We start from the raw sequence: 26652 nt of genomic DNA on the forward strand, positions 1-26652 counted from the left end.
AAAACGGCAGTTTCCCTGGTCTGTTCTTGAGTGGCTCTCCAGGGTCACTTGGATAATCTCTACAAACTCTCTTCCAGAGAAGTTTTGCCTCTGAATTTAACCTGTGGCCGTGATTTCCTTGCAAATGATGTCCTGCTAATGAAGAGGACATCATTTTGCTGTCCCAGAAAATGGGGGGCAAGATTTTGGACACATTCTCTAAATCAGGGGTCTCCAACTTTGGCAACTTTTAAGACTTGTGAACTTCAACTCCCAGGATTCTGGGAGTTGAAGAAGTTGCTAAGGTTGGAGACCCCTGCTCTAAATCATCCCCGTTTGAGGTACACCGATTCAAAAATTCTTGCCTTACGATGCACTGTTTCGCCCCATTGGAGTTTACAAACGGACATGAGAATTTTAATGTCATACAGGTAGGTAAAAGCTTCTGTTGAAGCTTGCGTTTATTTTAATCAAGCACCAGACCTGAAGGAAAGATCCACTTAAAAAAGGAGAAAAGCATTCACTGTAAGTGGCCACTCCAAACCACATGGTAAACTCTATTGAATGTAGCACTGATGATGCTAAGAGATGAGGCACGCACCCAAAACATTGAGGATGAGATTCTAACTCTTTTACTCATTTGGTGTGTGGGGGAGGAACCACTATATTTTCAGTGGGTTGATTATATTTTTAACTTGTTCCAGTTGGCCTCCGTGTCCCTTGACACTCAAGAACGGTTGAGAAAACAATTTACAAGCAACCTCAAATTTCATGACAAAACACGTAAAGCTTTTTGGAAGAGATGGAATTTGAAGGAACAAAGAAGAAAAAATGGGAAAGAAGGAGCAATCTTGCAGCAAATTTCCTTCTGTTTTTGTTTCTTTTCTTAATTGTTTGAGGGCGAGAAGTCACTGGCACATGCCTAGAACATACAGCTACCCCAAATAAAAAGTATTTCTTTGGCAGTTCATTGGATGTGTAATTATTTCTGGGGTTCGTGCTCCTTCCATTACTGAGGTATGGGGAGATAAATTGTGAGTGGTAAATCTCAAGCTAGTGAATTAATTATCCAAAGGGTAGGTAATCCCAGTTTGCTTGTAGGACATTAGGAAATAGCTGGAGAGGTGAGTAAAATTACGGTCTAATGTGTTTTTCAGAGTTGGTGACTTAAGACGTGTGGACTTCAACTCCCAGACTTCCCCAATCTGTATGGCTGGCTGGGGAATTCTGGGAATTGAAGTCCAACACATCTTAGAGTTGCTGTCAGGTCAAAATCCAAGAAAGAAACCATTAGGCTCCATTGTTATAGAGAAAGGGACTTTTATTTATTTATTTTTACTGGAAATCAAGTGGTAGCATCAAAAGAATTCAAGATCTGAGGCATTAGACGCGAAAATCACATATACAAAGTTACGGCATTGTTCCCACCCACAACAGTTCAAACTGGCCATCCAATCCGTGATGTGTATAATGTTGTGTGGGGTATCTTCAGGTGGTGATTCGGACATCTGGCCGTTGACCTTGGCCTGGATAGATAAGATGCTGCAGCTGCACAGCAAGCATAAAGTTTTCCCAAGTTTTCCCAACTCAAGCCTCCAGCACTCTTCCCCCCCTCCCACAAAGCCCAATTTATCCTCCCTCCCCCTGTTACTATGGCAGCCAGAAAGACAAGCAGAAGAAAGGTTCTTGAAGGCTGACCTCCCCTTTTCTGGGCTCTGATAACCATCGGGGCAGCCAGTTGCCTTGTAGGAACAATAGGATGGATCATTTCTGGGTGGACACTGTTATATTGGGGTAATCTAGATAAAGCATCTGCCATAAAAAAAATCCCCCCCCCCCCGGGAGGTACTTCAATTAAAAAAATTAAACCGCATAAAGTATTGCGCCCAATGAACTTGCTTAGGCGACAATTTCCGAGGTGTTTTTAGAGCGTCTAAGTTTTTATGATCCGTCCACACCTCAAAGGGTGTTTTTGCTCCTTCGAGTTAATAAGTTAATAAGGCCCATTGGACAGCAAATGCTTCTTTTTCCCAAATACCGTATTTGCCGGCGTATAAGACTTTTTTGCCCTGAAAAACATGCCTCCAATTGGGGGTGCGTCTTATATGCCGGGTCGTCTTATACGCCGGCAAATAGTAATTGGGAAGCACTGCGGCTGCCGCGGCTGAGGCACTTTGCGCACCGTGGAAGCGAATCCCGTGAAGCCAAAGGGCAGCCAGCCTTCTCCCAGCTCCCAAGGAAGCGAGGCTCGCACTGCCCGAGCTCCGCTGAGAGTATCCGGCTGGGGCTGTCAGGAGTTGTTACCGCTGGCGCGGCTCCGCGCAGCTCCAGTCCCGCATTGCCTCGGGAAGAGAAAGGCAAAACCAGGAGCCGCTGCTGCCATTGCAAAGCGCCGCCGGGCTCTTCCTTTTTGCCTTTCCCTTCCCGAGGCAACGCGGGACTGGAGCCGCGCAGAGCTGCGCCAGCGGTAACAACTCCTGACAGCCCCAGCTGGATACCTCAGCGGAGCTCGAGTGGTGCGAGCCTCGTTCCTTGGGAGCTGGAGAAGGCTGGCTGCTCCTTCGCTCACGGGAGCTTCACGGTGCACAAAATGCCTCAAAAAAAAAGTGCAAAAGTGGAAGGCATGCGGAAGAGGGGCGAGTATATAACAAACTATATTTTGAGTGGAAATGTTGGGGGGTCGTCTTATACGCCGGCATATACGGTAGTCCATCTCCTCTCTGTCTCAGTTAGGTTATGGGGGGTGTAAGCACAAGGTTGCAAAGTTCCAATCTCATTTGCTTGAAGTAGCACCGCCCCCACTGCTACATCACTTGCATTGGCTTGGATCACAAAAGGGGCATCCATCTCTGGATGCTTTCTCACCCACAACAGTTCAAACTGGCCATCCAATCCGTGATCAGACATCTGGCCGTTGACCTTGGCCTGGATAGATAAGATGCTGCAGCTGCACAGCAAGCATAAAGTTTTCCCAAGTTTTCCCAACTCAAGCCTCCAGCACCCTTCCCCCCCCCCCCACACAAAGCCCAATTTATCCTCCCTCCCCCCATTACTATGGCAGCCAGAAATACAAGCAGAAGAAAGATTCTTGAAGGCTGACAGTCACCAACTTTGAAAAACACTGCTCCACACATCTTAAAGTCGGCAAGTTTGAAAAACACTGGTATAATGCAATCCTAAAGCAAGCCAAGGTTGCTTTTTGTCAGGAGAACATCCTTTGGCATTCAGGGTCCATCTCCCCTTTTCCGACTGGGATGAAGGAAAAAGATCCGTATACCACAGCCAGCGTGCTCATTTGAAGGACTCTAAACCAGACAGCTCAGGGATAACAGCCGCGCCGGAGCAAAGCTGGATTTCTGGCAAACGTGAGACAAGAGAACTGTTAACCAAACAGTCCAGGATTCAGGAGCCGCAGGCTACACACAAAAGTGTGGAAATGCTGCACTGTCCAGGGCGGTCGAGACAGTGCCAAGGGGACGTCTGTATTTTGCACAGCGCTGGTACTTAGAGGGCTGCCTCAGAAGAAAGAAGAAAAAAAGAACTGGTCATCACAGGGCAGAATTGCAAAATGTGTGCCAAAACCCACACGGCCATCAGCTGACTATCTTTCAGTCTACAGAACAGGCAGATCCTTCCCCAATATAGCTAGTCCTTGACTTATGACCACAGCTGAACCCAAAATTTTTGTCCTTGGTGAATTTTGCCCCATTTTATGACTTTTCTTGACGTTAAGTGAATTACTGCCTTTGTTAAAGTCAGTGGCATTGTTTGTTAAGTGAATCTGGCTTCCCCATTGCTTTTGCTTCCAGAAGGTGGCAAAAGGAGATAACCTGACCCCAGGAGACACTGCAACTGTTGTAAATATGAACCAGTTGCCGTGCACCCAAATTTTGATAATGTGACCACAGATCATAAGTGAAAAACAGTCCTAAGTCACTTTTTTTCCATATTGCTGTAACTTCGAGCCATCGCTAAACGAATGGTTGTAAGTTAAAGACAATTTGGAGGGAAAGGAGAGTGGAATTTCAAAAGGTTTGCCATAAGAAACCTACTACACATCTTTTAAACACCCTCAACTCCCCTCAAATTGAGCTGAGGATGCATTTAATGGGGATGGCTCTCAAAAGTCGGAAGTCAAACTGCTCAGCCGCAACCGCAAGAATATTCTTAATTTTCATTCCTTTTTTACAGCCCTGTAATCCTTTAATTCAGGGTAGACTCAGGGTGACGGGATGGAGCCTAAGAGTTTACTGGACTCTTCCTGACACCACGTGAAGTTCCAGCAGATTAATTTTTTTTCTCATTGCACCCTGAGAGAGAAACATCTGCCGCTACTTAGGATTGAACGTTCAACTTTTTGAATGGGAGGCGAGCATCTTCACTACTACGATACCCCACTCCACTTATATTCTTAATTCTCACTCTTCCAATTTATCCCATTCCTATTGTGGCCTGTCAGCTGCCATCCTCTCTGGCAGCCAAATCAGATGAGGAGGTGGCGTGGGAGTCAGGGCAATCTGGGAGCTCCAAGGAGGAAGAGGGAATGGAGCTGTCAGAGACAGAGGCGGAGCCTGAGCTGTCCGCCAGCCCTCAGATGGGAGAGTCAACATCCCCCAGGTCTGGAGGTAGCTGATGAGGAAGACGAGGAAAAGCTGGGTCCAGTGCCTGACATGTGAATGTGCAGAAGGCAGAGGGGAGGAGAGCAGTGGGAATCTATGGGCCGGTCCTTGGGACGGAAGTGCCACCCCTGCTAGCGAAGCCCCACCCTAGCTCTGGGGATAAAAGGCAGGGGGTGGAGATGAATTGGTATGGCAGACAACTATTCATCTCCCTGCTGGTCCGCCTACACTTCTGAATCCTGTTGGGAAATTATCATAATTCTTCTGAGAATGTGCAGCGCCTTCTGAGTGTGCCTGTGCTGCGCTTCCCTTGCAGGTGTGGGGAGAGAGCTCTTGGTGTGTTGGGGTCATTTCAGGGGGAAAGGGAGCGTGACTTTCCACAAAGCTTAGAGCAGGGGTGTCAAACTCAATTTCACTGAGGGCCGCCTCAGGTCTCTGGTTGTCCTTGGGTGATGCTGGTTGGGCTGGATCCAACCACATCGTGGGCCAGATTCGGCCCGCAGGCATTGTGTTTGACACCCGACTTAGAGACTTCGTTAGCCTGCTGTGAGAGGGCGTCTGCTGGCGCTCCTAATAAAGGGAACGTTTCGTTATCTACAAAGGGCTTGTCGTGTTTGGGAGCCGGGTCAGAAAATTCCCTTTCTCTCCTTTCCTCAGAGCAATTAGTGGTTCTAACCTTGCGGCAGGCAGAGGAGGGAATTAAGGCACACTCACTTAATCCAAATGGGGTCATTGAAAGTGACAAGCAGATCCGTTCCGTACTGGGGGAGGCGTAGCAACACCAAATGCACACACACATCATTTTTGGCCTGCGGACCGGAAAACAGGAAGAAGAAATTAATTGGGCCTACCTGACGCCTCCCATTTTATACCGATGGAAAGCCGGCTTTCGACATCATGAGGGATAGCACCTCTTCTTTAAACAAGGGCATATTCATGGGAAGGGGACAGAACCACATCAATGGTTTCTCTTATGTAAGTATAAGCCAAGCAAGGTCCACTCTGGCTAGTTCAACAGGGCACAATGTCATGTCTGAACTAGATAAATACCAAGGCAGAAAATGAACACAGGTACATGTAGTCCTCGATGTACAACAGAACTGAGCCCAAAATTTCTGTTGTTAAGTGAGGCATTTGTTAAGTGAGGCATTTATCCCTATTTTACGACCTTTCTTGCCACAGTAGGCGTGGTGGCGCAGTGGTTAGAATGCAGTACTGCAGGCTACTTCTGCTGATTGCTGGCTGCCTGTAGAAGTTTCCTCTTTGCATTGGATAGACTGTGTTGTAGATTGGAGATATATGTCATATCCCTCCCTGTCTGTTGAGAGAGGGCTGTTCTATTTTCACACAGATGACCTCTTTGACCTCTCTTTCAAACCACTGGTCTATGTCAAAATGGAACAACCCTCTCTCAACAGTCAACAACACAGTCCTTTCAACAGTTCCAAGAAGCCCCCACACCCATTTGCACTACTCAGGTGACTCTGAGGACACAGACAAGCCTCCAAGCGGCCTCTAAAAGGATGCAAATGAACAGCTGTCTGCAAGGAGTATAAAATCCCTCCATTCCCCACCATCCACTCAGAGCTGAAGAAGCTTCTTGGATGAGAAGCACATCTTCAAAAGAAAAAAAAACAGAGTCTGGTTGCCTCTTGAAAAAACACCTTTGGGGCAACCATGACCTGGAGGACTGAGAATCTCCATTGACCAGGGTGTCAAATTCAAGGCTGGTGGGCTGGATCCGGCCCACGGAGTGCTTAGATCTGACCCGCGGGGCTGCCCTGGAAACAGCGAAGGACTCGCCCGCAGTGCTTCTGCCAGTGAAAATGGAGTTCGGAAGGCCGCGTATGGTCCCTCTTGCTCTGTTTTCACTGGTGGAGCACTGCAGGAGAATGTCACAGCCGAAAATGGAGCCGGGGGGCATACATGGCCCCCATAGCTCTGTTTTCGCTGGCAGAGTGCTAGCAAAACAAACTACTAGCAAAAGTGGATCCCTCCAGCCCCACCACAGGTGCCCCCGACATGAGTGATGTCAAGCTGGCCAGTCTACCCCCTCCCGCTGAGGTCAAACACAACCTTGATACGGCCTTCAATGAAATCGAATTTGGCAAAACCCCTGCCATAGACATTTCATCACAGGTGTCAGGACTCCAACAAATCCACCCTCATTCAAATCAAAAGTCTAAGCATTTATCTAGGCATTTAAGGAATGCCTTGTTTTCCCCCACTCCCTTTTTCTGACAGCTAAAAAGACCAAAGGAGGATCTTTTTAGTTGACAACAGGGATGACCTAACTCCGTGATGGTGAACCTATTTTGCCGGCACATGAGAGGTCGCCCAGAAGAGCCTCACTGCGCATGCACATGCGCCGCATGCCTGACAGCTGATTGTCAGGTATCTGGCGCGCATGCGCGGGGTGTGTGGAAGATGTGCACGCATAGGGGCGTGGGCGGGCACGTGCATTGCCTTCTGGGTGCTGGCACACGAGCACACATGTGCGTGGGTGTAATTTTTGGCACGGGAGCCCAAAAAGGTTAGCCACCACTGGCCTAACTGGTCGTAAAAATGTCATTTTTTCCAATGCTGTCGTAACTTAAAACAGTCACCAAACCAATGGTTGTAACTTGAGGATCACCTGTACATCTCTCTCTCTCTCTCTCTGTGTGTGTGTGTGTGTGTGTGTGTGTGTGTGTGTTATATGCCCGTTTTCCCTCCCCAGATGGTTCATCCTGCAGAACCACCTTCGTTGCAGAAAAATGTTCGGAGCAAGGTCTGCCAAGTGGCAGGACACGATTCGGAAACGGGTAACCTCATCACTCACGTCCTCATTGAATTTAGCGATCTTCTGCCGGCCTGTGAGTTGCCAGGTGCTGCTGCAGCCTTCGAATGCCAGAAGAGCGGGCGCAAACTGGTCTTGGCTCAAAATCTCCAAATTGGCCGAACTGCCCGCAATGTCTTCAAAATGGTACCTGGTGGGATGGGGTGGTTAAAAAAAAAAAAGATGGGTGGACTGGACATCTCCCACTGACCCTTCCACCAATGAATCTCTTTATCCGCAGCTCAGATTATTCCAGATGAACCCCTTCCCCAAATTGCATAGGTGAACATTGAATATGGAGAAAATGCAAAGTAACTCCAGTTAGAGCCAGGCGATCAAACTGGTCAGTCCTAGAGGAGATCAACCTTGACTGCTCTTTAGAAGACCAGATCCTGAATATGAAACTCAAATACTTTGGCCACCTAATGAGAAGGAAGGACTCACTGGAGAAGAGCTGGGAAAGATTGAGGGCCACAGAAGAAGAAGGGGACGACAGAGAATGAGGTGGCTGGATGGAGTCACTGAAGCAGTCAGCGTGAGATTAAAGGGACTCCAGAGGATGGTAGAAGACAGGAAGGCCTGGAGGAAAGTTGTTCATGGGGTTGAGATGGGTCAGACACAACTTCACAACAACAAATACAGGTAGTCCTCACGTTATGACCACAAAAAATGTCTGCTCTTAAGCGAGATATTTGTGAAGTTAATTTTGTCCCATTTTAGGACCTTTCTTGCCACTGTTATTAAGCGAATAACTGCAGTAGTGGTTAGTAACCCAGTTGTTAAGTGAATCCAGCTTCCCCATTGACTTTGCTTATCATAAGGTCACAAAAGTAGACCATGTGACCCCAGGATCCTGCAATGGTCATAAATGGGAGCCAGTTGAATTTTGATCACATGATCATGGGGATCCTTGTGTGCCTAATCACACTTGGCCACATAAAGCACACGTAGCCCTTGACTTACAACAGTTCGTTCAGTGACCGTTGAAATGGCACTGAAAAAAAAGTACTTACGGCCGTTTTTCAGAATTATGGCCTTTCCAGCATCCTCATCATGCTCACATGATCAAAGTTCAGTCGCTTGGCAACTGGTTCGTATTCCCCCTTTGGCGACCTTCTGACGAGCAAAGTCAATGGAAAAGCTGGATTCATTTAACAACCGGGTTAGTAACTTATCAACTGCAGTGATTGACTTAACAACTGAGGCAAAACTCAAGTAACAAATGTCTCACTTAACAACAGAAACTCAAAGCTCATCTGTGGTTGTAAGTCAAGGATTATACCTGTATAGTACACAGTAGGATAGTATAGTATTTCTATTCCTATTTTATTCTATTCATATTCCTATTCCAAAGACTAAGTACCATATTTGATGGTATGATCTTCCCTAAGATCACCCTGGCCCAAGTAAGTGCTGCCACCTAGCTGTGATATTTTGTCATTTCTTCCCCAATTCCCCGCACAAGGAAGTTGTAAAAAGTGGAGATGCTGGGGATTGAACCCAGGACCCCACATATGCAAAACATGCACTCTACCACTAAGCTACATTCCCTTCCATGCCAAGTCTTCCAGCAGATGGTCTCCTGTAGTAGAACAGTTGCCTCTCAATGTTACTTCCTCCTGCTTGTATTTTCAGGTTTCACCAGTGAAGCCAACATTTTAGGCTTTTGCTACATAATAAGTTAGATACTGAGTCTGATGAAAATGTTGCTAAGGCTAATTGGTCATCGATTAATTAATGCCACTAATGTACTATAATATAATTACTATCCTATACTATAATTACTATATTTCACTATAATTACTATACTACATTATAATTACTATACTATAATTACTATACACTATAATTACCATACACTATAATTACCATACCATACCATACCATACCATACCATACCATACTATACAATCTACAGTATCTATATACTGTATTATAAAAGCAAAATACCACTCATGCATCATCACAAAATCTCCAGAACTGTAAACCTACAAACTTGAAATTTGGCACGTATGTTCCTCTTGGCTTCTAGGGGCTCACTAAGAAAGGATTTTTCGAAATGACCATCAGAGCATTAGTATTTCCTATATTATTATTCACACGCTCTGATGCTAAGGAATTCTACTCCCCCTCCCCACCTGAAAATAAACCTGTTCCAAATGCAAAACACAAGCAGAGGAGAGTTTTCAGTTTCAGAGCACCGAGCAGCTTTAGTACAGAACAGTTGAGCTAAAACATGCCCAGGCTCCTTGCTGTCTCCTTCTTGCTCACACAGCAAATACTGCTTCAGTTTCCAAACAGCCCTCAACTTTCTCACACACTGACAGGATGCTAGCCAGATGAATGCTGATGGATGCTGGTAGGCAGAGCCAGAATTTTTCCCCCTTATTTTCCTCTTCAAAAACTAAGCCCGACCACATAATTTCATAGCGAAGCATTGGTATCGAGCTAGTTAGTATACTATACTATAATTACTGTACTATGCTATGCTATGCTATGCTATGCTATAGTAAACTATAGTATACAATACTATACTATACAATTGTTTATACTGGAAATACGCCAGTCTGGAAACAGATTTGCTTTCCAGAATATTTACAGGAAAATCCATTAATTTCTGCATTCATGGCCTCTAATTAAAAGAACATACAGCTAGCCTTCGATTTATGACCACGGCTGAGCCCAAAATTTCTGTTGCTAAACGAGACAGCTGTTAATTGAGTTTACCCCATTTTACGAGCCAGGGGTGGGATTTGGCAGTTCTCCGAACCAGCCATAACATTAGCTACAGATTCTCCTGAATCCGGGTGAACCCTTAGGTGCCCACCCCTGCTTGAAACTCTAGTACCAATCTGTCCTGCAATGAATTGTCCCATTTTGCACCACATACCTGGCAGCATTTTCATCCGGCACCCCTGCTTGGTATTCCAGAAGTTCTACGATGATGCTCTGATCTGTGCTGGGGTGAACGAAGACTTCCTGGTTGTCAGGGACCTGACGCATTTCGCTGTGAGGGAAAGACATAGACAGGGAGAAGAAATCAGGGTCAGCCAGCCACTACGTGTCTGTGAGCACGTGGACCTCCTAAAGACCCAACAAGCAGGCCATCTTCTATGGAGATATTCAGTCATCCGATCATGGTTAGAATAGAATAACAGGAATTTTCTGACTGTGAGAGCAATCAACCCATGGAACAGAAGTTGCCTTCAGAAGTTGTGGGAGCTTCATCACTGGAGGCTTTCAAGAAGAGATTGGACTGCCATTTGTCAGAAATGGTGTAGGGTCTCCTACTTGGGCGGGGAGGTTGGACTTGCTATACTATACTAAACGATACCATACTATACACTACCACACTACACTATAATTACTAAACTATAACATACTCTACTCTACAATCTTAATCTATATATATATAAAAGCGAAATACCACTCACACATCATCACAAAATCTCCAGAACTGTAAAGCCTACAAACTTGAAATTTGGCACGTAGGTTCCTCTTGGCTTCTAGGGGCTCACTAAGAAAGGATTTTTCGAAATGACCATCAGAGAATTAGTATTTCCTATATTATTATTCACACGCTCTGATGCTAAGGAGTTCTACTCCCCCTCCCCACCTGCAAAACACAAGCAGAGGAGTTTTAGCTTTAATTTCACAGCAGCAACCAGCGTTAGTACAGAACAGTTGAACTAAGCCACACCCAGGCTCCTTGCTGTCTCCTTCTTGCCCATACAGCAAATATTGGTTCAGTTTCCAAACAACTCAACTTTCTCACACACTGACAGGATGCTAGCCAGATGAATACTGATGGATGCTCGTAGGCAGTGGCAGAATTTTTCCCCCCTTATTTTCCTCCCCAAAAACTAAGCCCAAGCACATAGTTTTGTAGCGAAGCATGGGTATCGAGCTAGTCTGTATCTAAAATTCAAGTGCTAGGCAACTGGCTCCTATTTATGGCACTTGCAGCATCCTGGCGGGTCTCATGAGCTTCCCAGTTGACTTCCAATAAGCAAAGCCGATGAGGGAAGCCAGATTCACTTAACCTTGCCACCAAAAGCAAAATGAGGCATGATTCGTTTCACAACTGCCTCGCTTAGCAAAGGAAGTTGAGGTCCCAATTGTCGTCCTAAGAAAACTCACACAGAATGGCAACTGCTATTAAAAAATGGGAATCAGAATAACAGAGCTGGAAGGGACCTTGAAGGTCTTCTAGTCCAACCCTTTGCTTAGGCAGGAAATCCTACACCATTTCAGACAAACGGTTGTCCAATCTCTTCTTAAAAACTTCCAGTGTTGGAGCATTTACAACTTCTGGAGGCAAGTCATTCCACTGGTTAATTGTTCTGTCAGGAAATTTCTCCTTAGTTCTAGGTTGCTTCTCTCCTTGATTAATTTCCATCCATTGCTTCTTGTCTTGCCTTCAGGTGCTTTGGAGAATAGGTTGACTCCCCTCTTCCATGTGGCAGCCCCTCAAATATTGGAACATTGCTATCATGTCTCCCCTAGTCTTTCCTTTTATTAGACTAGGCCAGGGATGTTGAATTCAATTTCATTAAGGGCCACACCAGAGTTGTGTTTGACCTTGGGGGGGACTGGGGGGGGGGCAGCTCAACATCACTCATGTCGGGGTCGCCTAGGGCGGCCCGAGCACTCTGCCAGCGAAAATGGGCTCCCAAGTTCTGTTTTGGCTGCAACAGCCTCCTGCAACCCTCTGGCAGCGAAAACAGAGCTCAAGAGAGCAGCTTGCAGGCCTTCCAAGCTCCATTTTTCTGGAAGAGGCACCGCGGGCCAGTCCTTCGCTGTTTCCAGGGTGGCCCGTGAAACAGATCTAAGCATCTTACAGGCCAAATCCAGCCCCCGGGCCTTGAGTTTTGACACTCCTGGAGTAAACTTACCAAATTCCTGCAATCCATCAATGCAAAGAACTGGTCCAGTTCTTTCCAAATCAGAATGCCTAATAGGCCTTTGTTTGACCCACAAGTTACGTTGGGAAGCCAAGAGGCTACTGGGAAGGCCGGAATGAATCCCTTTGGGCAGAAGTTGGTCAGAGGCAGAGAATCTAACCCACCTGATATCCAGACTTCCAGGAGGGAGGCAAGCTGAAAAGGCACCCCCAAAGAGGTGGCTTTCTTGGAGCTGCTTGTCTGCCATGGCCCTTTGCCTACAAGACAAACCAAAGAGCAGATGCATTGGATATCCACAAAAAGTGACACACACAAAATGAAGTCTCAGAGGCCTGGATGAGCTGCAAACTGCAAAGTTTTTGCACTTAAATGCGTAAAATAAAATATATAGCAATCTGTAGCAACCCAATTATACGTTGGGCTCGATTGGGGCCTTGAAGTTGAGGAGTACTTGGACTAGATGGCAGAGAGTATTGAATGGGAAGATGGCAGCAAAGAGGATAATTTGAACCTTGGTGGCACAGTGGTTAGAGTGCAGTACTTCATGCTACTTCTGCTGACTGCTAGCTGTTTGGCAGTTCAAATCTCACCAGCCTCAAGGTTGAGTCAGCTTTCCGTCCTTCCGAAGTCGGTAAAATGAGGACCCAGATTGTTGGGAGGCAATATGCTGACTCGGTAAACTGCTTAGAAAGGGTTGTAAAACACTGTGAAACGATATATAGCAATAGCAATAGACTTATATAATATTATTTATTTTATTTTATTTATTTTGTCAAGCAATTATAAGATAACAGGTATAAGTATAAACATAGTTATGAACACATGAAATGGATACGAATAAGAAAAAAAAAGGAACAACAGGACAGGGACGGTAGGCACGTTGGTGCACTTATTCACGCCCCCTACAGACCTCTTAGGAATGGGGTGAGGTCAATAGGAGACAGTCTAAGGTTAAAGTTTTTAGGTTTGGGGGAAGAAACCACAGAGTCAGGTAGAGTATTCCAGACATTGACCACTCTGTTGCTGAAGTCGTATTTCCTGCAATCAAGTTCAGTGCGGTTTACCTTGAGTTTGTATCTATTGTGTGCTCTTGTATTGTAATGGTTGAAGCTAAAGTATTCATTGACAGGTAGGACATTGCAATGTATGATTTTATATACTATACTTAGATCGGACCACAGGCAGAGTAGTTCTAGGTTTTCTAGGTCTAGAATTTTGAGTCTGGTGGCATAAGGTATTCTGCAACAAATAGAGGAGTGGAGAACTCTTCTTGTGAAATATTTCTGGACTTTCTCAACTGTGTTAATATCAGATACGTAATGTGGGTTCCAGACTGATGAGCTGTATTTGAGTATTGGTCTAGCAAATGTTTTGTATGCTCTAGTTAGTAGTGGGATATTACCAGAGAAAAAGCCAAGGAGGATTAGGTTAACAATACCACTTTATAGTGCTTTACAGCCCTTTCTAAGTCTGCTATTGCTATTGCTATAATTTCTCTTTCTCTCTCTCCTTCTCCACTACTCTAGAGTTCTGAGATCTGGGAAGGACCTAATTGCTGTTTTCTTCTGTATCTGTTCTCTTCAGGCTTTTAAAAAAGAACCAATCATGTCACAATCAGTTCGATCCTAGGTAGAGGCAGATATTTCTCTCTCTGGGCACACTGAGAATATATCTGCTGAAAAAAACCCTCTGTATTGGCCTCAGGAAGGGCATCGGGCCAGTAAACACTCTGCTAGCTCCATTAGTTGCCCAGACTCCACCTCACAAGGGATTAAAAGATGAGGATGATTCAGAAAAGTAGCAAGAAACAGGGATCTCCCTGGGAAGCGCGCCCAGCTTGAATCCCCAGGCCTTTGGGGGGATGCATGCCATTTCTGCTGCAAAAAAAAGGAAGCAAAATAATTGGGCCGGGAAGGGTTGGGAACGGCCCCCAAATAATTGAAAATAGACATGGAAACCCCTGCAAGTAATAATAATAATAAAGAACCTTGGGAGAAAGGGTTTTCCTTGTTAACTGCGTCACAAAGGAAAACATGCGAAGCGGGGGATACTATGAAATGAATGGAGGAAGTGAACATTGAATGGGGGAAGTTAAATTTGGAACCGGCCAATTGACCGCTGTAAAGAAAAACCCTCCGGGCGATCCTTCCACCTTTTCGAATGACTTACCTTTGAGCCTAGCTTGATTGCATACAGGAGGCGACTTTCTCTTTAAAACTTCCAATGGATCCGCACCTCCCGCCCCGCCCTGCTAGGCTGGAACGTTTAGCGAGCAAAGCGGCCAATCAGAAGCCGGATGGTGCGCTTCGTATATCGAGTTCCATTCTGACGGTTACGTAAAATGGAGTGTGATGGACGAGCACCTCGTCCAATCCGCCGAGGCAGATGGGACTAACGCGTTTCGAGCTGGACGGCCCTTAAAGGACGGATTAAAGGGGCCATCGCTTTTTTTAAAAAATGTAAAAAAACCCTATTACGTTTCTGAAAGGGCGGTGGGAGGATGAGACGTTTATTATATTAAAAGTAAAGCTACGTTCAAAATAATGGAAAATTTTTGTCATTCTCTTTATTTCCTTCCTCCCCTTTGATTTAAATTCCGCAGTCCTGAGTTTCCACGTATTGATGGCTAATTTTTAATCGAAAGGAATATATATAGGATGTCAGCAATCAGAAGATTTGTCATTTTGAATGGGCTTCCCTAAGTTTTTTTCCTCCCTTGGAGGTGGCAAGATAAATCAAATGAAACAATTAGCAGAAAACTGAAATAAAGCTATATGTAATTCACCTCCATAACCTGAAATAAATTCCCTTTCTCCACCCCGGGTCATGATTCACTTAGTGTCTGACCCTTAGTCGAAATGGGCGTTATAGAATTGTGGTGAATTAAATAATAATTAACAAAGGACTGGAAGCAGGTGAAACCACTGTTAACTCCAGAAGCCAAAACCTATATAAATAAAGAGCGTGAGAGCAAAGCTGAGAAGTGGTTGTTTCTGAAAGTAAGATATTAGCAGAGTGCTTCAGGCAAGCAGCTTTTTCTCTCCAGTATGAGGTCTTTCGTGTTTGTAAGGTATATGGGTTGTTTTATTTCTCACTTAAAGGCCAGAGAAGGGAGGTTTATCTGGAAAAAGCGATGTCTGACTTTTGTTTTGAAAGTTTAGAAAAACTCAGTGATTCTAGCTGAGAAAAAACAGCCTTGGAGTGTGATTGAAAACCAGATATGAATGTTTGGAATTTGGAGAAGGGGGTGTATTAGATATAATTTCCAAATACTTTAGTGAAGTTATGCTTTGTTTGGAGAAAGTGAAACGCAGAACTACTAGAATAGAATTCTTTATTGGCCAAGTGTGATTGGACACATAAGGAATTTGTCTTTGGTGTGTATTCTCTCGGTATACATGAAGAAAAAAAACATTCTTCAAGAATCATAAGATACAACACTTAGTGATAGTCATAGGTTACTAATAAGCAATCAAAACATACTACCAGTATTTGAACAGTTTATTGTTTTAAGGTGGCACAAATGTGTGAATAATTTATTGTGAAGTATACTTCACAGCTGAGCTTTGTTTTTCTAAGCCAATATTCTGGGTTCACAGCATAATCCAACACCCAAAGTTGACCATAGCGTGGGTTTTCAAAGCAAGCTAAATTATCTTTGGTTACTTCGAGGTTTTAAAGGCTCTTGTGAAAACAGCCATGGTCAGTTCATGATTAGGTTTGTAACCAAGTGAAACAGTATGAAGCCTTTCCTCTAAGAGTAATAAAATACCATTTCAGACAAATGGTGGCCCAATCTCTTCTTAAAAGCCTCCAGTGATGGAGCAACCACAACTTCTGAAGGCAAGCCATTGTACTAGTTTATTATTTTCACTAAGACCTATGGACTTCAACTCCCAGAATGGCTGGCTGGGGAATTCTGGGAGTTGAAGTCCACACTTTTTAAAGTTGCCAAGGTTGGACATCCCCAATCTAAGACTTGTTATTCCACTTTCTGCTCTCCTCTCAGTAACTAATATTTTACAGTTGCGACACAGGGTTGCTCTGTATTCCTCTGCTCCAGAGTTTTATCTCTTTGTAACGCTGGAAACCATGAGAACTGATGTTATTGTGTGTAACTCTTGTGTAAGCTTGTTACAAAAAGATCCGTGTTAGAGAAACACATTTAATGTATTTGTAGTGTTCCCAAAACCAGAAGCCTTGGAGAGAGCATTTCATGACTATTGGTTGTTGGTAGGGGTTGACAGAAACACTTTAAAAAATAATTTTATTAAATATTTTGATTACAATAGCAAGAACAAATACAATTGAGGGTATCTTATGGTTTTTTCTTTCTTTCTGCCAGATTCCCAGAATGTATGTGTGAGTGCAATTTGGTGAAGAATTTACAATCTTGCACGATTATTGACTTTATTAAGAGTCTCTGAGTTTTCTTTCTTTCTATTTAATCATGTATGAATGTCAGTGACAAGCCAGGACAAATCAGGTTTTTCAAAAATGGTGCAATTGCCTTCTTTCTAGGGCTGAAAGTTTGTGGCTGGCCCAAGATCACTTGGGTGGCTTTATGCCCAAGCCAGGACTGGAACTCACAGCCTCCCATTTTCTATTCTGATGCTTTGACCACTATATTAAACTGGCTGTCTCTCTGGGCTGATAGACCCAATAAAAATATTATTGGACTATTATTTATTTGGAATTTTTTTCAACTTGGCAACTTCCAGATACTTGAAACCTCTGGCAAGTGAGCCACATGGTCCAAGATGCTCTAACAAAATCTCTTGATTTTAAACCTGTTTTATTGCCTCTTTTTCACAAGTCTTGAATATTTAAAGATGGCTTCCTTCCTTTATATTCTGTCTGAAACTATATCAATACCTACAGTAATTTGCTAGTTCAATTTATCCTCTACTACTGTTTATACTGTAGCTTTGTTTCTTCCTTGCCAGAGAAGATTACACACAAATTATGGAACCTAATTTATTTTCTGATTTGAGATGTTGCATGATATAGTTCCATCCCATTTTTCCCTGTAGCCTCATCCTCTCCATCTCATCACTCCAAAGCAAAACTAATTTCATTTTTTTGCCTTTGTTTTTCCAATAGTATCCTATTCTCTATACTGGGGAGCCAAGAGGTGGTGTCCATATCTTTCCCCACAGGTAAGTGTGTTGGTTCTGCAAAGGTAATGAAGAACATTACTAATTTTATGTTTTAAATATAAATCAACCCAATTCACTCTTCTCAATCTTCCATATTAATCTTCTGCAAATCAGAGATGGTTATTGCCTCATTTTTTTCACAAAGTTTAGCACTGAAAATGAGATGTGCATGGAAATGGCTTGAATAGAAATAACTTGCAAAAATATAAATAGCACACAGGAAGTAGCTATTGAATTGATGTGCAGACTTAAGCTAAAATATTTTTAGCAGGACTACCAGATTCTGCAACAGCTTTGTTCCCTAGGCCATCCGTCTGGTAAACTCACAAGATTCATTTTCTTGCCATAAATGTATACATCCGAACTAGACAGTGTTGTTTCTCCATATCATATATGTGGGTATATACATAATTTCATATTTATTTATCATGTCAAGTTTATGTAGTGTAAAATTGGAGGTGGTGACCCTTTAAGAGCTGTATGCAATGAAATTTCATTTTTAATGTGTGCCAATTAGTGTACATTCAAAGTGACAATAAAGCTATTCTATTCTAAAATTAATAATCTAGACCAGTGTTTCTCAACTGTGACAAGTTTAACATATGTGGATTTTAACACCCAGAGTTCCTCAGCCAGCATGGAGGGCTGGGGAATTGTGGGAGTTAAGTCCACACATCTTAAAGTTGTCAATGTTAAGAAATACTGCCAAAAATAAATAAAAAACATATTCAAATGAGAGCATTAGAATGAGAAATCAAATTTTCCCAGACTACCTTTGACATTGAGTCATAGCACAAGCTAACCTGAATCATAACAAACTCTATTATGGTTTTAACACAATGCGTGAAGCCAGTCTCAAGAATTTCCAGAAGCGATAAGCATAGTTGAGTAGGTAGCCAGGAAACAGTTTTCTGGAAGCCACAAAGAGCTGGTGGGTTGGAGGGAGGTGATCGTGTTAGGTTTTTGTTTGCTTACTTATTATAAAAAAATATTCCCTTTTCTGGAAGGGGCTGTACGGACTGAATGTCGGGACCGTTACTTTTGGATATGGCTGGACAAGTCTTCATTGGGGCAAAATTCTTGGAGTTACAGTGTCTTCAGTAAGTAAACGAGCCGGTAAGAATTCAGGTGACGTGCACGCCAGAACCCAAAAGAGCAACGGGTGGCAGCTTGCATGCCTAGAGAGATGGCTTTGCATGCCACTTCTGGCACATATGCCATAGTTCGCCATTACAAACCTAGATGACTGAGAATCTCCATAGACACTGTCAATAGATTTCTCCGTAGTTCTAGGTCTTACTTCTCTCCCTGATTAATTTCCATCCATTGTTTTTTGTCCTGACTTCAGGTGCTTTGTAGAATATAGTTTGACTCCCTCTTCTTTGTGCCAGCTCTCAGATATTGGAACAGTGCTATCATGTCATCCCTAGCCCTTCTTTTCATACACTATACCTATTGTGATGGTATGGTGAACCCCAAGAGCAGATGATGTTACAGACCTGCCTTGGATAACAAATTTGTTTCTTCATTTTCCTAGATGATCTTGGCCAGCGTATCTCTGTGACTGATTACATCGCTACCCAGTGCGGTTTCACCCATGGGGTTGATCTCTACGGAAACCCGGAAATCCGTGTCTCATTTCTGGCTTGTTCTGTCCGTAATGCGGTAAGACTTATACCCTATCCTGCTTAAAGCTGGGCTGGAGAGTTTATAAACCAGATTCTGTAGTGATGAGGGGCACATGACATGGATTTTGTAACTTGTTTAACTAACATAGTTTGTATTTTACTTTGATTTGTTTCCTCTCTTTTAAAGTGATGTTCAGGCTCATTACTGACTGGAGCATAGGTGTGCTGTCCAACAGTTTATAGTTAATTGGGAATTGGGATAGTTAGTTAGGAATTGGGAGCTGTACCCTTAAGGGAATGCATCATAGTAAATGTAGTTAAGGTATCCTGAGAAATGTAGTCCGTGTCATGTGGTCACATCTGTAATCCTGATTGGTCACTGAATTGACCCTTGGTGGGTTGTGAGAGGTTCCTGCTTTCTTGCTCAGACCCCAGCTTCGTGCTGGCGTCTCTCCCCTTTGCTCCACTACTATGGGATGAAAGATCACTATCCTTTTATACCAGAAAGTCAGCTATGCAAAGAGTTGGACATTGAGATGAATCTCAACGTAACCATGAGTTATATATGAGGATGCCTGATGAACCAATAAAGAGACTTTATATGGATGCCTTTGTGGAGTAAGTCTGTCTGCCTTAAATTCAGCTAGTAATTATAAAGGACAGAACAGCAAAAGGATAGTGATCTTTCATCCCATAGTAGTGGAGCAAAGGGGAGAGACGCCAGCACGATGCTGGGGTCCGAGCAAGAAAGCAGGAACCTCTCACAACCCACCAAGAGTCAATTCAGTGACCAATCAGGATTACAGATGTGACCACATGACATGGACTACATTTCCCAGGATACCTTAACTACATTTACCATGATGCATTCCCTTAAGGCAGTGATCCCCAACCTTTTTTACGCCGCAGCCCGGTATCCCCAACCTTTTTTATGGTGCGGCCCGGTACCGACATCAGCTGGGCGCCGCCATCTTGTTTTTGATGAAAAAGTGCTTCCGGTGAGCTTTCTACCGGAAAAGCTCACAGAAGCATTTTCATCAAAACAAGATGTGGCGCTTAACTGCAGCCAACTGACCGGTAGGACTTGTTCCACGGACCGGTACCGGCCCGTGGACCGGTGGTTGGGGACCCCTGCCTTAAGGTACAGCTCCCAATTCCTAACTAACTATCCCAATTCCCAATTAACTATATAGCTTTTAACATTCCTAAATTGAAAAGATAAACTGGTTGGAGACTAGCTCCAAATAAGAAAAAAAAATTGGTGGTACAAATTGGGAGGCTGGTTTATCTCTTTCGTGAACTCTAAACAACCTGTTTCCTTACCATTTATGCCCCTTCTGATATCAGGCCTCATTTTAATGAACATGTGTGATATTATGGGATGCAAACATGTAACCTGTTTCTCTACATGTAACTGATTTCCTTGCAAAGGGGAAGTTATCCTATCCAATCAACTTTCCTCTTACATTTTCCTTCGTTGTGTTAACTATAAAAACGAATGTAAGATGGGCTTCGAGGTCCTCCCTTTTCATAGAGAGATCCCACTTTATCAGGGTACTCTAATAAACTGCTTTTAAATGAACTCCTGGTTCGATTGCTTATTGGGAAGGTAAACCGAAGCAGAACCTAGGGCCACAATTGGCTAATAGTAGGAAGAATGGAAATGTTCCCTAAGAAAGCAAAGGCCTGAACAGACTTTGGAAGAAACGAGGGTTTCCCCCCGCCGCCTTGGAAAAGAGGCCACAAAGGAAATTTGAAAGCGTAAGGCTGGATTGGGAATTTAAAAACCCATAGCTCTGCCAGTTGGCCTGGGCACCAAATGGAGGTGGCTCCCCTTGCTCTCGTTTCTCCACAAATCCATCTTTTTGGTTATCCTCCTTTTGTTCCTCTCTCATTTATTTTATTCTATTATTTTACTTCTGTTGTGTTTATACTCCTTTCATTTTCTTTTCATTATTGCAAGCCTCGGCTTCTAGGGGCTCACTAAGAAAGGATTTTTCGAAATGACCATCAGAGCATTAGTATTTCCTCTATTATTATTAACATGCTCTGATGCTAAGGAGTTCTACTCCCTCTCCCCACCTGAAAAGAAATCTGCTCCAAATGCAAAACACAAGCAGAGGAGAGGAGTCTCAGTTTGTTTCACAGCACCAAGCAGCTTTAATATAGAACAGTTGAGCTAAGCCACACCCAGGCTCCTTGCTGTCTCCTTGCTCATACAGCAAATACTGTTTCAGTTTCCAAACAGCCCTCAATTCTCTAACATGCTGACAGGAGGATAACAAAATGATTCATGATGGATGCTGGTAGGCAGAGGCAGAATTTTTTTTCCTCTTATTTTCCTCCCCAAAAACTAAGCCTGAACACATAGTTTTGTAGTGAAACACTGGTATCGAGCTAGTTACAAATAAAATAAACACAGATATGTGCTCGACTTTCAACAGTTTATTTAGCGACTGTTCAAAGTTAAGTAACTGAAAAAGGGACTTATGACCACTTATGACTGTTGCAGCATCTCCATGGGTCATGTGATCAAAATCTGGATGCTTGGCAATGGGTTCATATTTATGACAGTTGCAGGTGATGCTGGAGTGATGTGATCACCTTTTGCAAGTTTCTGACAAAGTCAATGGAGTGGGGACCCAGGTTCACTTTACAACTATGTTACTAACTTAAACTGCAGTGATTCACTTAACAATGGTGGCAAGAAAGGTTGTAAAATGGAGCAAAATTCACTTAACAATTGTCTCAATTAGCAACAGAAATTTTGGGCTCCATTATGGTTGTAAGTTGAGGGCCACCTGTAAGTCATTGCATGCCTCTTAAAACAGTAAAAATAAAAGTTGCCCTCAGATCAAGCTTGACTCTTGATGATTGCATTTCTGAAGTTCTGGAGAAGTTTTAGAGAGCTCCTTGTCTCCTCCTGAGATGTCCTTTTTCATTCCCCATCCAGCCTTAAGCTTTTGAATTTTTCTTGTAGTCCCTTGTCCAAGTATTAGAACTTGAATCTAAGGGGAAAATTCCTTTTTAGAAGAGAATATTTGTAGCTCAGGGTGTTAAATTACAGGGTCTTCTGTGAACTTGGTGGTTATCTTGCAGACGTTTTATTACCAAACTAGATAACATCATCAGTGCAATGACCACCAAGCTCAGAGAGCACCAAGAACCCCAGAGTAGATTCCCCCACCCCAATATTCTCAAGCTAATAGGAGCTGGAGATGCCAAGTCAGAAAGAATGATGGATCTAGACGTTGAGGCCTAAGGTTGCTTCCAAAGCTGGGTTCTTCAACACAATTGAGACTTTTTATTCACAGCAAATACTTTTAAAATCCCCCTCCTCAGTTTGACCAGGATTTCAGCCTCCGGCTGCAGATGGAAATGACCAGCCTTGATAATGTAACTGCTGCTTATGAAGTATCCATGAATTGTTCCCTTGATACCCCATGGAGCCCTCGTGAGATTGTTTGTGAGGAAAATTACATGGAGGTGAGTAAAATAATTTATTGATGTAAGAAATGGAAACGGGTCAAATGAGAGATCTAGAACTTAGGAGAAATGTCCTGACAGAACAATCAACTGGTGGAACAGTTTGCCTCCAGAAAGTAAGTTAGTTAGTTAGTTAGTTAGTTAGTTAGTTTTATTTATTTATTTGTTTGTTTGTTTGTTTGTTTATTTAATTAATTAATTTGTCAATCGCTTACAAGGTAACAGGTATAAGTATAAACATGATTAAGAATACAGGAAATAGGTACGAATAATTGGGGACAATAGGACAGGGACTGGAGGCATGACGGTGCACTTATACACGCCCCTTACAGACCTCTTAGGAATTGGGTGAGGTTAATAGTGGATAGTTTGAGGTTAAAGGAGTGGGGGCTACAGGATGTAACAACAGAGTCAGGTAGTGCATTCCAGACATTGACCACTCTGTTGCTGAAGTCGTACTTTCTGCAATCAAGTTTGGAGCGGTTTACATTGAGTTTCTATCTGTTGTGTGCTCTTGTATTGTTGCGGTTGAAGCTGAAGTAGTCATTGACTGGTAGGACATTGTAGCAGATAATTTTGTGTACTACACTTAAGTCCAACCATAGGCGGCATAGTTCAAAGTTGTCCAAGCCCAAAATTTCAAGCCTGCTGAAGTGGGTGCTCTATCACGGGAGGTTTTGGGTATTCAGCTGCTAATGTTGCTTCCACTCCAGGTTTCTGTCCGGCGAGCTGTCCCAGGAATAGCAAGTGAGGCCTTGAATGAAGATTGGGTGGCAGCGTGGCCTGTGGTAAGGATGCTGGATGCAGTGGGAATAGAGTTGGATTAAAGATGGGGTATGTCAGACCTGCCACAACTTAAACCCCAAGATAGAAACAATCCTTGGCTCCATTTGTTGAGAAAGGTTTAATTTTATTAGAGATCAAGTGTATTGCAGTATTGCAAGGCCAGAACTGAGAATCGTGAACCAAAATCCCCAAGTTCTACTTTTTTCCCTTCCTTAAAAATTTCTTACTGCCCACCCTAGTGTAACCAATCAGGCTCAGCAAGATGTTTTCATAACGGTCAGTCCAAGCACAGTTTGGTATGCAGTTCACTCCTCCTTCCAACTGGTTGGTCTTAAGGCTGAGTCTCGAGAAAGCACAGACACTTACTTTCAGTTCGCCAGCATCCCTCTCCCCTTGGTTTCCTCTCCCTACAATTCATGGCAGTCTGTCACCGCAGAATAGCAAAGCACAAGCAAGTATAAAACTGTAGCTGATAGGGTACCATAAAGGGAAAGCTTGGTACTCTTCTTTGGTGTAATTGATGCTGGCTGGGGAATTCTGGGAATTGAAGTCCACATACCTTCAGGTTTTCAAAGTTGAGAAACATTGAAGTAGACACCAAGATCCTCCCGGTGTGGGTACTTAAGCTTCCAGAATTTTCAGCAATAGGGTGGGTGGGAAATTTAGGAAGATGATGTTTATACTTCTTAGGGATACTTGATTTAGAGAAGGTCTCATTTTCCCTTTATCTGGAGAGATACCGCTACAGGCTTGTATCAGGATGTTGGCTTTAGAGTTAGAAATACCTATATATGAGTGAGAAGGAGACAACTTTAGTTCTGACAACTGCCTTAGCTTCACAACATCTGTCTGTAGCCACAGCATCTATATTGGTGGCTTCACTGGCCCATGAACTTCCTGGTGGGAAACTTCATAAAAGCTTGTTTCTCTTAAAAGAATCTGTAGCACGCCATTAATTCTCCCTATTTCAACAGAACAAGTGCCGCATTTGATGAACATAGCATGCAACACCTTCCTGCAAATATTGCAGCTTCCTCAAAACACCCAGAACCACATTTTCTTCATAAATACTATTTTTAAGCCTCAAGCAGGACCCAGATCTCTGAACGTCTCCTTCCTCCCTCTCTCACTCTCATCTGTGTTTGTCCTTGCAGGCACAAGGGGCTTTGAACCAAGTCTGGCAAGTAGTTTTCCATTTCCAAAATGGCTCCATTCAGGACATGATGGCTACGCGAGCTTATGGCTTGGGCTATGGCTTCAATACAACAGCCACCCGTGTTCTCTTCCGCACCCCTTACAACACCCAGCAGACCGAAGTGGCTATGGTAAGGGAAAGTCCAAGGTTTGCTCAGATTCGGAACTTCAGGCCTGGTGGCAGAGAGGTGGCTGAGGTAGAAGCTGAGCATTGTTTTGAAAAGCCTCATGCTTTGAGAGATTGCAAAAGGGACTCTGGTTTGGTTCACACAACAGATAAGGCAGGGGTGTCAAACTCAATTTCGTTGAGGGCCACATCACTGTTTGACCTCACGGGGCCGGTTGGGCATGGCCAGCACAATGTCACTTGTGTCGGGGGCACCTGTGGTAGCCCTAGCAGGGCTGAGGTGATCCTACTGCAGCCCTCTGCCAGAAAAAAATGGAGCTCGGGAAGGCCACCTCCTGAGCTCCATTTTCATGGGAAGAGGACGGCAGGAGGCTGGCACAGCCAAAAATGGAACCAGGGAGGGCCGCACTTGGCCCTCCCAAGCTCTGTTTTCACTGACAGAAACACCGCAGGCTGGTCCTTCGCTATTTCCAGGGTGGCCTCACAGGCCATATCTGTTCTGACCAAGGCTTATTGAGAAACACATGTTAGTCCCAGAACCATTTTTTCTTTATTTCAATGGCTGTGAATTATAGTCATTCACAGCTCGTAATGAGTCTCAAACAGTGTGTAAATAGTCCCATGGAAGTCTGCCAAAGCCCTTCAGGATAAGTCTGATAAGCACGCATCTTTATCTTCCTTGAAATGCTGCCAACAACTAAATTTCCAATTAGTTATATGAGGCCAAAACGGAACAAATTCAACATCGAGCTTCAGGTTTCAAACCTACCAGTTTGAACAAAATTGCTTCCTGCAAATGTTTGTGTCCCTTTGCTCCTCCTTTGTGTTTTATGGGAGGGCCAATCACCTCCAAGCCTTACTGCCGAGGCACCCCTTTTGTCTTAACTTTTTGTCTTGCCTTCTGGCAGCTCGGCGCACACACGCACTGGGAACAGGCTCCCCTTGTTCCTCTGCCTCGCTGCTGTCAGATTCTGGAGGCTCCGGAGTCAGCACATAACTCCCAGGTGTCCCCGGCCCCATCTCTGTATCAAATGCAGGACCCTCATCTAGTCCTCCCCAAACTCCTGGACTGGCCCATGTTCCTCCCCACTGCCTGATTCTGCTGCCATCTCCACAGACTGCCGGTGGACCACAACAATATCTAAGCACCCTGCAGGCCGGATCTGGCCCACGAGTTTGACACCCCTGAGATAAGGCAAAGAGGCGGCTGGTTCACCTGCTGCATAAGCATAACATGGTTAGTTTATGGTTCAGGGTATTCTGGGATCAAATCATGTTTCAGCTGACCATGGGTTAGGCTTCCAGCGATGAAGAGACCCACAGGTTCTAGTGTCCAGATAGTCCTCGAATTGCAACCACTGTTTTAGTGACCTTCAAGGTTATAATAATGCTGAAAAAAGGAACTTATGGCCATTTTTCACACTTGTGGCATCTCCGTAGTCACATGATCAAAATTTGGAGGCTTGGCAATTGGCATGTATTTATGACGGTTGCCTGTGACCTTCTGGTGAGCAAAGAGTCAATGGGGAAGCAGAATCATTTAGCGACTGTGTTACCAACTTAATAGCTGCAGTGATTCTCTTAACTATGGAAAGAAACGCCGTAAAATGGGGCAAAACATCACCTCAGGTGTAAAAGCATATCTGAGTTGATAGGTGTTAGCACCAGGATAAAGTGTATCTCCTGGCTATTCCTTCCACTGTAGGTACAGGGCTTGGAAGTGGAAGTGGCCCGAGCCACGATCTTCTATAAACAGGCCTGGATAATCCTAATGGTGGATACTGCTGTGGCCTGCCCTGTCAGTGAGTCATTTGCTTATTATTATTATTTTTCAGTTCCTTGTCAGTTAATAGATGATAACATGGTGCTTCTCTCTTCCATCCTTGAATTGTCCATTGTGGGTGAGCCTTCCTACCCTCCCTCCCTCCCTCTTTTTTGTCCTTTTCCTACTT

The 26652-nt window shown here is 43.9% G+C and overlaps 2 protein-coding genes and 1 non-coding gene across 3 annotated transcripts in view; 1 reads left to right on the forward strand and 2 right to left on the reverse strand.

Moving 5' to 3' along the window:
* Positions 1 to 3117: 3117 nt before the first annotated feature.
* RANGRF (RAN guanine nucleotide release factor) lies at positions 3118 to 14590 on the reverse strand. The gene is made up of 6 exons (XM_026683951.2): positions 14490 to 14590; positions 12485 to 12577; positions 10307 to 10423; positions 7420 to 7567; positions 5313 to 5407; positions 3118 to 3491 (listed from the first exon to the last, which is right to left on the reverse strand). Exons 2-6 carry the CDS (start codon positions 12565 to 12567, stop codon positions 3362 to 3364), a joined length of 573 nt encoding a protein of 190 aa, XP_026539736.1. The 5' UTR covers positions 12568 to 12577; positions 14490 to 14590; the 3' UTR covers positions 3118 to 3361.
* Positions 8896 to 8967, reverse strand: TRNAA-UGC (transfer RNA alanine (anticodon UGC)). Its single transcript has one exon. It is a non-coding gene; the product is annotated as a tRNA-Ala (tRNA).
* A 615-nt stretch (positions 14591 to 15205) lies between the features above and the next one.
* Positions 15206 to 26652, forward strand: part of LOC113422781 (uncharacterized) — a 28869-nt gene continuing 17422 nt past the window's right edge. The window contains exons 1-8 of the mRNA XM_026683929.2: positions 15206 to 15390; positions 17424 to 17479; positions 18487 to 18579; positions 19017 to 19144; positions 22450 to 22593; positions 23307 to 23381; positions 24534 to 24704; positions 26406 to 26502. Coding sequence (XP_026539714.2) covers positions 15368 to 15390; positions 17424 to 17479; positions 18487 to 18579; positions 19017 to 19144; positions 22450 to 22593; positions 23307 to 23381; positions 24534 to 24704; positions 26406 to 26502 — 787 coding nt within the window. The 5' untranslated portion in view covers positions 15206 to 15367. The remainder of the gene's footprint in view (positions 15391 to 17423; positions 17480 to 18486; positions 18580 to 19016; positions 19145 to 22449; positions 22594 to 23306; positions 23382 to 24533; positions 24705 to 26405; positions 26503 to 26652) is intronic.

The sequence above is a fragment of the Notechis scutatus genome, chromosome Z (genome assembly GCF_049901735.1).
Source record: "Notechis scutatus isolate UNSWTSFEM ecotype Mainland chromosome Z, rNotScu1.2, whole genome shotgun sequence".
Taxonomy (NCBI): domain Eukaryota; kingdom Metazoa; phylum Chordata; class Lepidosauria; order Squamata; family Elapidae; genus Notechis; species Notechis scutatus.

Bases quoted from the DNA above. Each gene is read 5' to 3' on its own strand.
- RANGRF (XM_026683951.2), bottom strand. From the start codon at position 12,567: ATGGCAGACAAGCAGCTCCAAGAAAGCCACCTCTTTGGGGGTGCCTTT. The intron at 5,408-7,419 runs GTGAGTGATGAG...TCCGGTCCGCAG, and splicing joins TCGCTAAATTCAATGAGGAC to GCCAAAAATGATGTGTGTGT. The intron at 3,492-5,312 runs GTGAGTGTGCCT...CTTCTGAGGCAG, and splicing joins AATGACCCCATTTGGATTAA to CCCTCTAAGTACCAGCGCTG.